The 12500-nt window shown below is 47.4% G+C and overlaps 2 protein-coding genes across 2 annotated transcripts in view; both read left to right on the top strand.

Annotated features, from left to right (window-relative positions):
* LOC133123696 (V-set domain-containing T-cell activation inhibitor 1-like) overlaps positions 1–9730 on the top strand; it is a 13829-nt gene extending 4099 nt beyond the window's left edge. Inside the window, exons 4-5 of the mRNA XM_061234173.1 lie at positions 9147–9401; positions 9599–9730. Coding sequence (XP_061090157.1) covers positions 9147–9401; positions 9599–9714 — 371 coding nt within the window. The 3' untranslated portion in view covers positions 9715–9730. The remainder of the gene's footprint in view (positions 1–9146; positions 9402–9598) is intronic.
* Positions 9731–11250: 1520 nt separating this feature from the next.
* Positions 11251–12500, top strand: part of trim45 (tripartite motif containing 45) — a 5488-nt gene continuing 4238 nt past the window's right edge. The window contains exon 1 of the mRNA XM_061236115.1: positions 11251–12035. Within this exon, the coding sequence (XP_061092099.1) occupies positions 11527–12035 (509 nt within the window). The 5' untranslated portion in view covers positions 11251–11526. The remainder of the gene's footprint in view (positions 12036–12500) is intronic.

The following is a 12500-nucleotide window of genomic DNA, read 5'->3' as shown; positions in this document are numbered from 1 at the left end:
TTCCGCCATTTTGTGTTTCAGCATAGTGAAACGGGGCCTTCCGCCATTTTGTGTTCCAGTGTAGTGAAACTGGGCTTTCCGCCATTTTGTGTTCCAGTATAGTGAAACTTGGCCTTCTGCCATTTTGTGTACCAGTGTAGTGAAACTGGGCCTTCCGCCATTTTGTGTTTCAGCATAGTGAAACGGGGCTTTCCGCCATTTTGTGTTCCATTGTAGTGAAACTGAGCTTTCCGCCATTTTGTGTTTCAGTATAGCGAAACTGGGCTTTTCCGCCATTTTGTGTTCCAGTATAGTGAAACTTGGCCTTCTGCCATTTTGTGTCCCAGTGTAGTGAAACTGGGCCTTCCGCCATTTTGTGTTTCAGCCAAGTGAAACTGGGCCTGCTGCCATTTTGTGTCCCAGTGTAGTGAAACTGGGTTTTTCCGCCATTTTGTGTTCCAGTATAGTGAAACTGGGCTTTCCGCCATTTTGTGTTCCAGTATAGTGAAACTGGGCTTTCCGCCATTTTGTGTTCCAGTGTAGTGAAACTGGGCTTTTCCGCCATTTTGTGTTCCAGCTAAGTGAAGCTGGGCCTGGTGCCATTTTGTGTTCCAATGTAGTGAAACTGAGCTTTCCACCATTTTGTGTTCCAGTGTCGTGAAACTGGGCTTTTCCGCCATTTTGTGTTCCAGCAAAGTGAAGCTGGGCCTGCTGCCATTTTGTGTTCCAATGTAGTGAAACTGGGCTTTCCGCCATTTTGTGTTTCAGCATAGTGAAACAGGGCCTTCCGCCATTTTGTGTTCCAGTATAGTGAAACTGGGCTTTCCGCCATTTTGTGTTCCAGTATAGTGAAACTGGGCTTTCCGCCATTTTGTGTTTCAGCATAGTGAAACGGGGCCTTCCGCCATTTTGTGTTCCAGTGTAGTGAAACTGGGCTTTCCGCCATTTTGTGTTCCAGTATAGTGAAACTTGGCCTTCTGCCATTTTGTGTTCCAATGTAGTGAAACTGGGCTTTCCGCCATTTTGTGTTCCAGCCAAGTGAAGCTGGGCCTGCTGCCATTTTGTGTTCCACTATAGTGAAACTTGGCCTTCTGCCATTTTGTGTACCAGTGTAGTGAAACTGGGCTTTCCGCCATTTTGTGTTTCAGCCAAGTGAAACTGGGCCTGCTGCCATTTTGTGTCACAGTGTCGTGAAACTGGGGTTTTCCGCCATTTTGTGTTTCAGTGTAGTGAAACTGAGCTTTCCGCCATTTTGTGTTTCAGCTTAGTGAAACCGGGCTTTCCGCCATTTTGTGTTCTAGCTAAGTGAAGCTGGGCCTGGTGCCATTTTGTGTTCCAGCCTAGTGAAACTGGGCCTGCTGCCATTTTGTGTCACAGTGTCGTGAAACTGGGCTTTTCCGGCATTTTGTGTTCCAGTATAGTGAAACGGGGCTTTCCGCCATTTTGTGTTCCAGTGTAGTGAAACTGGGCTTTCCGCCATTTTGTGTTCCAGAGTAGTGAAACTGAGCCTGCTGCCATTTTGTGTTCCAGTGTAGTGAAACTGGGCTTTTCCGCCATTTTGTGTTCCAGCTAAGTGAAGCTGGGCCTGCTGCCATTTTGTGTTCCAATGTAGTGAAACTGGGCTTTCCGCCATTTTGTGTTCCAGTATAGTGAAACGGGGCCTTCCGCCATTTTGTGTTCCAGTGTAGTGAAACTGGGCCTTCCGCCATTTTGTGTTCCAGTATAGTGAAACGGGGCCTTCCGCCATTTTGTGTACCAGTGTAGTGAAACTGGGCCTTCCGCCATTTTGTGTTTCAGCCAAGTGAAACTGGGCCTGCTGCGATTTTGTGTCCCAGTGTAGTGAAACTGTGTGTGTGTGTGAGTGTGTGTGTGTGTGTGTGTGTGTGTGTGAGAGTGTGTGTGTGTCTGTTTGTGTGTGTGTGTGTGTGTGTATCTGTGTGTGTGTGTGTGTGTGTGTGTGTGTGTGAGTGTGTGTGTGTGTTTGTGTATGTGTGTGTGTGTGTGAGTGTGTGTGTGTATCTGTGTGTGTGTGTGTGTGTGTGTGTGTGTGTGAGTGTGTGTGTGTTTGTGTGTGTGTGTGTGTGAGTGTGTGTGTGTCTGTGTGTGTGTGTGTGAGTGTGTCTTCTGTCAGTGTTACTTTATAATATAGAGGTTTATTAGTCCTTATCACTACTGATAAGGGCCTCAAAACATCAAATACTAATAACTCATTCAGTAGTGTGACTCAGGCCTTATTCAGCAGTGTGACTCCTGGTGTGTGTTTTGGTGTAGGCTTTCGCATGGAGGAATTTACATAAATACCTTAATGCCTGTGTCAGCACACTCTGGTCCTCTTACATCTTACAAATCACAGGAGACAACATGAAACTGGGCTTTCCGCCATTTTGTGTCCCATCATAGCGAAACTAGGCTTTCCACCATTTTGTGTTCCAGTGTAGTGAAACTGGGCCTTCCACTATTTTGTGTTCCAGCCTAGTGAAACCGGGCCTGCTGCTATTTTGTGTTCCAGTGTAGTGAAACTGAGCTTTCCACCATTTTGTGTTTCAGCATAGTGAAACTGGGCCTGTTGGTATTTTCTGGAAACTGGGCTTTTCCGCCATTTTGTGTTCCAGCGTAGTGAAACTGGGCCTTCTGCCATTTTGTGTACCTGTGTAGTGAAACTGGGCCTTCCGCCATTTTGTGTTCCAACCTAGTGAAACTGGGCCTGCTGCCATTTTGTGTTCCAGTGTAGTGAAACTGGGCTTTCCGCCATTTTGTGTACCAGTGAAGTGAAACTGGGCTTTCCGCCATTTTGTGTACCTGTGTAGTGAAACTGGGCCTTCCGCCATTTTGTGTTCCAACCTAGTGAAACTGGGCCTGCTGCCATTTTGTGTTCCAATGTAGTGAAACTGGGCTTTCCGCCATTTTGTGTTTCAGCATAGTGAAACGGGGCTTTCCGCCATTTTGTGTTCCAGTATAGTGAAACCTTGCTTTCCGCCATTTTGTGTTCCAGTATAGTGAAACTTGGCTTTCTGCTATTTTGTGTTCCAGTGTAGTGAAACTGAGCTTTCCACCATTTTGTGTTTCAGCATAGTGAAACTGGGCCTGTTGGTATTTTCTGGAAACTGGGCTTTTCCGCCATTTTGTGTTCCAGCGTAGTGAAACTGGGCCTTCTGCCATTTTGTGTACCTGTGTAGTGAAACTGGGCCTTCCGCCATTTTGTGTTCCAACCTAGTGAAACTGGGCTTTCCGCCATTTTGTGTACCAGTGAAGTGAAACTGGGCTTTCCGCCATTTTGTGTACCTGTGTAGTGAAACTGGGCCTTCCGCCATTTTGTGTTCCAACCTAGTGAAACTGGGCCTGCTGCCATTTTGTGTTCCAATGTAGTGAAACTGGGCTTTCCGCCATTTTGTGTTTCAGCATAGTGAAACGGGGCTTTCCGCCATTTTGTGTTCCAGTATAGTGAAACCTTGCTTTCCGCCATTTTGTGTTCCAGTATAGTGAAACTTGGCTTTCTGCCATTTTGTGTACCAGCGTAGTGAAACTGGGCTTTTCCGCCATTTTGTGTTCCAGTGTCGTGAAACTGGGCTTTTCCGCCATTTTGTGTTCCAGCTAAATGAAGCTGGGCCTGCTGCCATTTTGTGTTCCAATGTAGTGAAACTGGGCTTTCCGCCATTTTGTGTTTCAGCATAGTGAAACGGGGCTTTCCGCCATCTTGTGTTCCAGTATAGTGAAACCGGGCTTTCCGCCATTTTGTGTTCCAGTATAGTGAAACTTGGCTTTCTGCCATTTTGTGTACCAGTGTAGTGAAACTGGGCCTTCCGCCATTTTGTGTTTCAGCTAAGTGAAACTGGGCCTGCTGCCATTTTGTGTCCTAGTGTAGTGAAACTGGGTTTTTCCGCCATTTTGTGTTCCAGTGTAGTGAAACTGGGCTTTTCCACCATTTTGTGTTCCAGCCAAGTGAAGCTGGGCCTGCTGCCATTTTGTGTTCCAGTATAGTGAATCCCGGCTTTCCGCCATTTTGTGTTTCAGTGTAGTGAAACTGAGCTTTCCGCCATTTTGTGTTCCAGCCTAGTGAAACTGGGCCTGCTGCCATTTTGTGTCCCAGTGTAGTGAAACTGGGCTTTCCGCCATTTTGTGTTCCAGCCTAGTGAAACTGGGCCTGCTGCCATTTTGTGTCACAGTGTCGTGAAACGGGGCTTTTCCGGCATTTTGTGTTCCAGTATAGTGAAACTGGGCTTTCCGCCATTTTGTGTTCCAGTGTAGTGAAACTGGGCTTTTCCGCCATTTTGTGTTCTAGCTAAGTGAAGCTGGGCCTGGTGCCATTTTGTGTTCCAGCCTAGTGAAACTGGGCCTGCTGCCATTTTGTGTCACAGTGTCGTGAAACTGGGCTTTTCCGGCATTTTGTGTTCCAGTATAGTGAAACTGGGCTTTCCGCCATTTTGTGTTCCAGTATTGTGAAACTGGGCTTTCCGCCATTTTGTGTTCCAGTATAGTGAAACTGGGCTTTCCGCCATTTTGTGTTCCAGAGTAGTGAAACTGAGCCTGCTGCCATTTTGTGTCACAGTGTCGTGAAACGGGGCCTTCCGCCATTTTGTTTTCCAGTATAGTGAAACGGGGCTTTCCGCCATTTTGTGTTCCAGTTTAGTGAAACTGGGCCTTCCGCCATTTTGTGTTCCAGTGTAGTGAAACTGAGCCTGCTGCCATTTTGTGTTTCAGTGTCGTGAAACTGGGCCTTCCGCCATTTTGTGTTCCAGTGTAGTGAAACTGAGCCTGCTGCCATTATGTGTTTCAGTGTCGTGAAACTGGGCTTTCCGCCATTTTGTGTACCTGCGTAGTGAAACTGGGCCTTCCGCCATTTTGTGTTCCAACCTAGTGAAACTGGGCCTGCTGCCATTTTGTGTTCCAGTACAGTGAAACTGGGCTTTCCGCCATTTTGTGTTCCAGTGTAGTGAAACTGGGCTTTCCGCCATTTTGTGTTCCAGAGTAGTGAAACTGAGCCTGCTGCCATTTTGTGTTCCAGTGTCGTGAAACTGGGCTTTCCGCCATTTTGTGTTCCAGTATAGTGAAACTGGGCTTTCCGCCATTTTGTGTTCCAGAGTAGTGAAACTGAGCCTGCTGCCATTTTGTGTCACAGTGTCGTGAAACGGGGCCTTCCGCCATTTTGTTTTCCAGTATAGTGAAACGGGGCTTTCCGCCATTTTGTGTACCAGTGTAGTGAAACTGGGCTTTCCGCCATTTTGTGTTTCAGCCAAGTGAAACTGGGCCTGCTGCCATTTTGTGTCACAGTGTCGTGAAACTGGGTTTTTCCGCCATTTTGTGTTTCAGTGTAGTGAAACTGAGCTTTCCGCCATTTTGTGTTCCAGCCTAGTGAAACTGAGCCTGCTGCCATTTTGTGTTTCAGTGTAGTGAAACTGGGCCTTCCGCCATTTTGTGTTCCAACCTAGTGAAACTGGGCCTGCTGCCTTTTTGTGTCACAGTGTCGTGAAACTGGGCTTTCCGCCATTTTGTGTTCCAGAGTAGTGAAACTGAGCCTGCTGCCATTTTGTGTTCCAGTATAGTGAAACTGGGCTTTCCGCCATTTTGTGTTCCAGTATAGTGAAACTGGGCTTTCCGCCATTTTGTGTTCCAGAGTAGTGAAACTGAGCCTGCTGCCATTTTGTGTCACAGTGTCGTGAAACGGGGCCTTCCGCCATTTTGTTTTCCAGTATAGTGAAACGGGGCTTTCCGCCATTTTGTGTTCCAGTATAGTGAAACTGGGCTTTCCGCCATTTTGTGTTCCAGTATAGTGAAACTGGGCTTTCCGCCATTTTGTGTTTCAGCATAGTGAAACGGGGCCTTCCGCCATTTTGTGTTCCAGTGTAGTGAAACTGGGCTTTCCGCCATTTTGTGTTCCAGTATAGTGAAACTTGGCCTTCTGCCATTTTGTGTACCAGTGTAGTGAAACTGGGCCTTCCGCCATTTTGTGTTTCAGCCAAGTGAAACTGGGCCTGCTGCCATTTTGTGTCCCAGTGTAGTGAAACTGGGTTTTTCCGCCATTTTGTGTTCCAGTGTAGTGAAACTGGGCTTTTCCACCATTTTGTGTTCCAGCCAAGTGAAGCTGGGCCTGCTGCCATTTTGTGTTCCAGTATAGTGAATCCCGGCTTTCCGCCATTTTGTGTTTCAGTGTAGTGAAACTGAGCTTTCCGCCATTTTGTGTTCCAGCCTAGTGAAACTGGGCCTGCTGCCATTTTGTGTCCCAGTGTAGTGAAACTGGGCTTTCCGCCATTTTGTGTTCCAGCCTAGTGAAACTGGGCCTGCTGCCATTTTGTGTCACAGTGTCGTGAAACGGGGCTTTTCCGGCATTTTGTGTTCCAGTATAGTGAAACTGGGCTTTCCGCCATTTTGTGTTCCAGTGTAGTGAAACTGGGCTTTTCCGCCATTTTGTGTTCTAGCTAAGTGAAGCTGGGCCTGGTGCCATTTTGTGTTCCAGCCTAGTGAAACTGGGCCTGCTGCCATTTTGTGTCACAGTGTCGTGAAACTGGGCTTTTCCGGCATTTTGTGTTCCAGTATAGTGAAACTGGGCTTTCCGCCATTTTGTGTTCCAGTATTGTGAAACTGGGCTTTCCGCCATTTTGTGTTCCAGTATAGTGAAACTGGGCTTTCCGCCATTTTGTGTTCCAGAGTAGTGAAACTGAGCCTGCTGCCATTTTGTGTCACAGTGTCGTGAAACGGGGCCTTCCGCCATTTTGTTTTCCAGTATAGTGAAACGGGGCTTTCCGCCATTTTGTGTTCCAGTTTAGTGAAACTGGGCCTTCCGCCATTTTGTGTTCCAGTGTAGTGAAACTGAGCCTGCTGCCATTTTGTGTTTCAGTGTCGTGAAACTGGGCCTTCCGCCATTTTGTGTTCCAGTGTAGTGAAACTGAGCCTGCTGCCATTATGTGTTTCAGTGTCGTGAAACTGGGCTTTCCGCCATTTTGTGTACCTGCGTAGTGAAACTGGGCCTTCCGCCATTTTGTGTTCCAACCTAGTGAAACTGGGCCTGCTGCCATTTTGTGTTCCAGTACAGTGAAACTGGGCTTTCCGCCATTTTGTGTTCCAGTGTAGTGAAACTGGGCTTTCCGCCATTTTGTGTTCCAGAGTAGTGAAACTGAGCCTGCTGCCATTTTGTGTTCCAGTGTCGTGAAACTGGGCTTTCCGCCATTTTGTGTTCCAGTATAGTGAAACTGGGCTTTCCGCCATTTTGTGTTCCAGAGTAGTGAAACTGAGCCTGCTGCCATTTTGTGTCACAGTGTCGTGAAACGGGGCCTTCCGCCATTTTGTTTTCCAGTATAGTGAAACGGGGCTTTCCGCCATTTTGTGTACCAGTGTAGTGAAACTGGGCTTTCCGCCATTTTGTGTTTCAGCCAAGTGAAACTGGGCCTGCTGCCATTTTGTGTCACAGTGTCGTGAAACTGGGTTTTTCCGCCATTTTGTGTTTCAGTGTAGTGAAACTGAGCTTTCCGCCATTTTGTGTTCCAGCCTAGTGAAACTGAGCCTGCTGCCATTTTGTGTTTCAGTGTAGTGAAACTGGGCCTTCCGCCATTTTGTGTTCCAACCTAGTGAAACTGGGCCTGCTGCCTTTTTGTGTCACAGTGTCGTGAAACTGGGCTTTCCGCCATTTTGTGTTCCAGAGTAGTGAAACTGAGCCTGCTGCCATTTTGTGTTCCAGTATAGTGAAACTGGGCTTTCCGCCATTTTGTGTTCCAGTATAGTGAAACTGGGCTTTCCGCCATTTTGTGTTCCAGAGTAGTGAAACTGAGCCTGCTGCCATTTTGTGTCACAGTGTCGTGAAACGGGGCCTTCCGCCATTTTGTTTTCCAGTATAGTGAAACGGGGCTTTCCGCCATTTTGTGTTCCAGTATAGTGAAACTGGGCTTTCCGCCATTTTGTGTTCCAGTATAGTGAAACTGGGCTTTCCGCCATTTTGTGTTTCAGCATAGTGAAACGGGGCCTTCCGCCATTTTGTGTTCCAGTGTAGTGAAACTGGGCTTTCCGCCATTTTGTGTTCCAGTATAGTGAAACTTGGCCTTCTGCCATTTTGTGTACCAGTGTAGTGAAACTGGGCCTTCCGCCATTTTGTGTTTCAGCCAAGTGAAACTGGGCCTGCTGCCATTTTGTGTCCCAGTGTAGTGAAACTGGGTTTTTCCGCCATTTTGTGTTCCAGTATAGTGAAACTGGGCTTTCCGCCATTTTGTGTTCCAGCCAAGTGAAGCTGGGCCTGCTGCCATTTTGTGTTCCACTATAGTGAAACTTGGCCTTCTGCCATTTTGTGTACCAGTGTAGTGAAACTGGGCTTTCCGCCATTTTGTGTTTCAGCCAAGTGAAACTGGGCCTGCTGCCATTTTGTGTCACAGTGTCGTGAAACTGGGTTTTTCCGCCATTTTGTGTTTCAGTGTAGTGAAACTGAGCTTTCCGCCATTTTGTGTTCCAGCCTAGTGAAACTGGGCCTGCTGCCATTTTGTGTCACAGTGTCGTGAAACTGGGCTTTTCCGGCATTTTGTGTTCCAGTATAGAGTATAGTGAAACTGGGCTTTCCGCCATTTTGTGTTCCAGTGTAGTGAAACTGGGCTTTTCCGCCATTTTGTGTTCCAGTGTAGTGAAACTGGGCTTTCCGCCATTTTGTGTACCAGCGTAGAGAAGCTGGGCCTTCCCCCATTTTGTGTTCCAGTGTAGTGAAACTGGGCTTTCCGCCATTTTGTGTTCCATTGTAGTGAAACTGAGCTTTCCGCCATTTTGTGTTTCAATATAGCGAAACTGGGCTTTTCCGCCATTTTTTGTTCCAGTGTAGTGAAACTGGGCTTTCTGCCATTTTGTGTTTCAGTATAGTGAAACTGGGCTTTCCGCCATTTTGTGTTCCAGCCTCGTGAAACTGGGCCTGCTGCCATTTTGTGTCCCTGTGTAGTGAAACTGGGCTTTTCCGCCATTTTGTGTTCCAGTACAGTGAAACCGGGCTTTCCGCCATTTTGTGTTCCAGTGTAGTGAAACTGGGCTTTCCGCCATTTTGTGTACCAGCGTAGTGAAACTTGGCTCTTCCGCCATTTTGTTTTCCAGTGTAGTGAAACTGGGCTTTCCGCCATTTTGTGTTCCAGTGTAGTGAAATTGGGCCTGTTGCCATTTTGTCTCCCAGTGTGGTGAACCTGGCCTTCCTCCATTTTGTGTCCATTCAGCGTATTCCCCTCTGAGCTTCACCCTGAAAGAGCAGAACCTGACTGCGGAGGCACAGAGGTGGTACCCCAAACCCAGTGTCAGCTGGTCTGACCACGAGGGGCGGCCCTTGAACGCAAGCAGGCGCTTCTTCAACAACTCAGCGGGTATATTCCGCGTGGTGACGACTCTGCTCGATCCGGTCCGGTATGACGACACCTACACCTGCCTCATCAGCAACGACCTGGTCACCTCCGTCTCCCCAGCAACAGTGACAGGTGCAGTCAGCGTCTTGATTGGCAGCTTCTGATTTCATCAAATTGAAACCTCGTGCAGACTGTTCACGCCTGTTTCTCACAACGTAAAGCATTCAGAGAATCTGTGTCTGGTCCCAACTTCCCCCGGAAAGAGAAGGTTACTGTGAGTGAGAGGTGAACGTGAGCAGGGCTCTGATCTTCTGTCCTGTTTTCCGCAGAAAGAGGAGTAACGGCCAGGACGTACTTCACCTTTAACCCCTCACCCCCACTGATGCCCCTACACCTGGTCTTCATCGCTCCTCTTCACCTGGGGGCATACTACCTGCTCACCTGAACACTGATCACTACTGTTTACCTAGACAATTATAACTACCTGCTCACCTGAACACTGATCACTCCTGTTTACCTGGACCAGGGGTCGGCAACCCTGGTCCTGGAGAGCCGCAGGGTGTGCTGGCTTTTGTTGTTACTTGGCATTAATTGATCAATGAAAGCCATTGATTACACAGTTAACTCACCTCACCTGGTTTCTTGGGTCTGAATTGGTTGCTTATTTTAAGGTGGAGACGAAAGCCAGCACACCCTGCGGCTCTCCAGGACCAGGGTTGCCGACCCCTGACCTGAACACTGATCACTCCCTTTTTACCTGGACACTAATAAGTACCTGCTCACCTGAACACTGATCACTACTGTGTACCTGGACACTGATCACTACCTGCTCACTATTGTTTACCTGGACACTGACTACCATCTTTTGCTGTAGACTTTTGGCATTTAGAGTGAAATGTTATTTTTGCTGTAGACTTTATGCATTTAGGGTGAAATATGTTATTTTTACTATGGACTTCAGGCATTTAGGGTGAAATGTGTTGTTTTTGCTGTAGACTTCAGGCATTTAGAGTGAAATATGTTATTTTTACTATGGACTTCAGGCATTTAGGGTGAAATGTGTTGTTTTTGCTGTAGACTTCAGGCATTTAGAGTGAAATATGTTATTTTTGCTGTAGACTTTATGCGTTTAGGGTGAAATATGTTATTTCTGCTGTAGACTTCAGGCATTTAGATTAGAAATGAAAACATGAATGTGAGATAAAAGCAGAGACACACACTGCTGAAAAAAACAGCTCAAGCTAGGTTTCTAAACTGCTGGTAGATGGCTGACCATGGCCTTTTGCCTACAACTGTCACTAAGGTTGTGTTCAGGACGTCACTGTACTTTCCTGTCGCTGGAGAAGCAGAGGCAGTGAGGAGAGCGGAGTGCCCTGCCTGTTACACACAGCTGCAAACCGTGCAAACCCCAGTGTACCTTCTGAGCTACTGAAGAAACACTTCTTTTGTCCCAGTTATGTGTGCTGGCACGTGGACAGCAGCTTTGTGCTGTCAATATTTGCTCAGGAATTAGTGAGGCTGTTTTAGGGGCTGTCTGCCAATACAGTTTACTGAAGAGCTGAAACAAACTGGTTATTCACCAAATAATGGCAGCTTCCCAGTTTGTGATAGAATGAATAAAAAATACAAATTCATGTTCTGTTTTTTATTTTGTTTGATTTTTTTCCTTGCTTAGTTGGCTAGTTTGCTGTCGCCTACTGTGAAAGGATTTGGCCGAGGTCAGAGAGGAGAATATTCTGGAAGTTTGTGCCGGGGCTGCGGTCCTCCCTCCGCGGGGAGCCGGTCTGTCCGGCCGGCAGAGGGGGACACCGCGCAGTCCTGCGGGAAAACACGGATCCCGGGACACTGAACTATCTCCACTTTAAATAGTTCGGCCCCATAAGCCACGCCCGTTAGTGTAGAGTCTGTTGCCTGGGGGAAGGGAAAATAGTCAATGAACCCTTTGGGGAAAAGAACGGTATGCCAGAATATTATTTGAGTTCAGGGGTTCTTTAAGTCACAACTGAAAGAGGATAGATCGTATAAAAGTTATTCGCTGTGAACAAGGATTGGTGTTGGCGACAACTACAGTATACAGCCTGTTCTCATACAGCGTCTCGGTTTTTGGAGTAACTTCGCTGTTCCGGCAGTGCGGCTTCGCACATCGACAGACTCTTTTTCTGTTACAGATGCGGTGTCGTTCGTGAGCAGTGCGGAGGATTTTACAGAATACAAAAAAACAGTGGTGTTTTCAGGCTCAAAGACGCATTTTAGTAGAATGTCACATAGAAACACTGCGGGCGAACCGAAGGGGGGAGTGGACGAGACTCCAGCAACAGGCAGAAACGGAGAGGTTAAAGAATCAGAGGACGTTGGGGAAAGTGTTGTGAACACTCGGGTAGTCTGCCGCGTGTGCAAACACTTTTACCGGGACCCCAAAATCCTGCCGTGTTTACACTCTTTCTGCGCCGAGTGCATTCGTCAATTGGAACCGTTTTCCGTGTCTGCCGTTAACGGGAAAGACGGTTCTGCACAGCGCGCGCCGCACCTCCGCGATGAGCACTCGGTCACGGTACTCTGCCCCGAGTGCGACTCCGAGGTGGACATCCCGCCAGCAGGAGTGGACGGGTTAACCACGGATCACCTCGCCCTGGACGAGGTGTTTCTGGAAACGGTGCTGAGTGAAAACTACGAGCTGCTCTGCGATCTGTGCGGCGAGGGCAACGCAGAGAAGCGCTGCGCAGTGTGCTGTGCTAACCTGTGCGAATTCTGCTGCCAAGCGCACAGGTCAGTTCCGGTCACCTGCGTCTGCTTCTGCTTCTGAAATGTAGTAATAATATACTAAACCGTTCTCAATGCATGCTGAAGACTGTTGAATTCTGAATGCTGTAACTATTGAATGTTAAAAGTACTGCAGTTATAACCTTATTTCATTCAAGATAGTTCATTTTCCATCAGCATCTGCCGTTGGTCGTAATTGCAAGTGTGTTTTTGGAACAGTTACCTTTTTTGCTTGCTCTTCCTTTCTGTAACTCTGTCAAGCATGTTTGGGACAGTCTAAAGTAAAAAGACACACTACACAATGTAATTTATTGTGACATTCCTGGCATATCCATCCTGCCTTTGCATCAGGAGTAAAGGCGGGGTCCTCCCGAGATTGGGTTTTTTAAATGTATTTTTCCCAGAATAGTAAAACTATATGCTTGCTATTTTTGGGGGTGCAGGTCAGGTGTCGGTCTGTAAAGCGTGGTT

Source organism: Conger conger, chromosome 3, assembly GCF_963514075.1.
Source record: "Conger conger chromosome 3, fConCon1.1, whole genome shotgun sequence".
In the NCBI taxonomy this organism is placed as follows: domain Eukaryota; kingdom Metazoa; phylum Chordata; class Actinopteri; order Anguilliformes; family Congridae; genus Conger; species Conger conger.
Note: the sequence above shows the minus strand (reverse complement) of the source record. Positions and strands in the feature narration are given on the sequence as shown.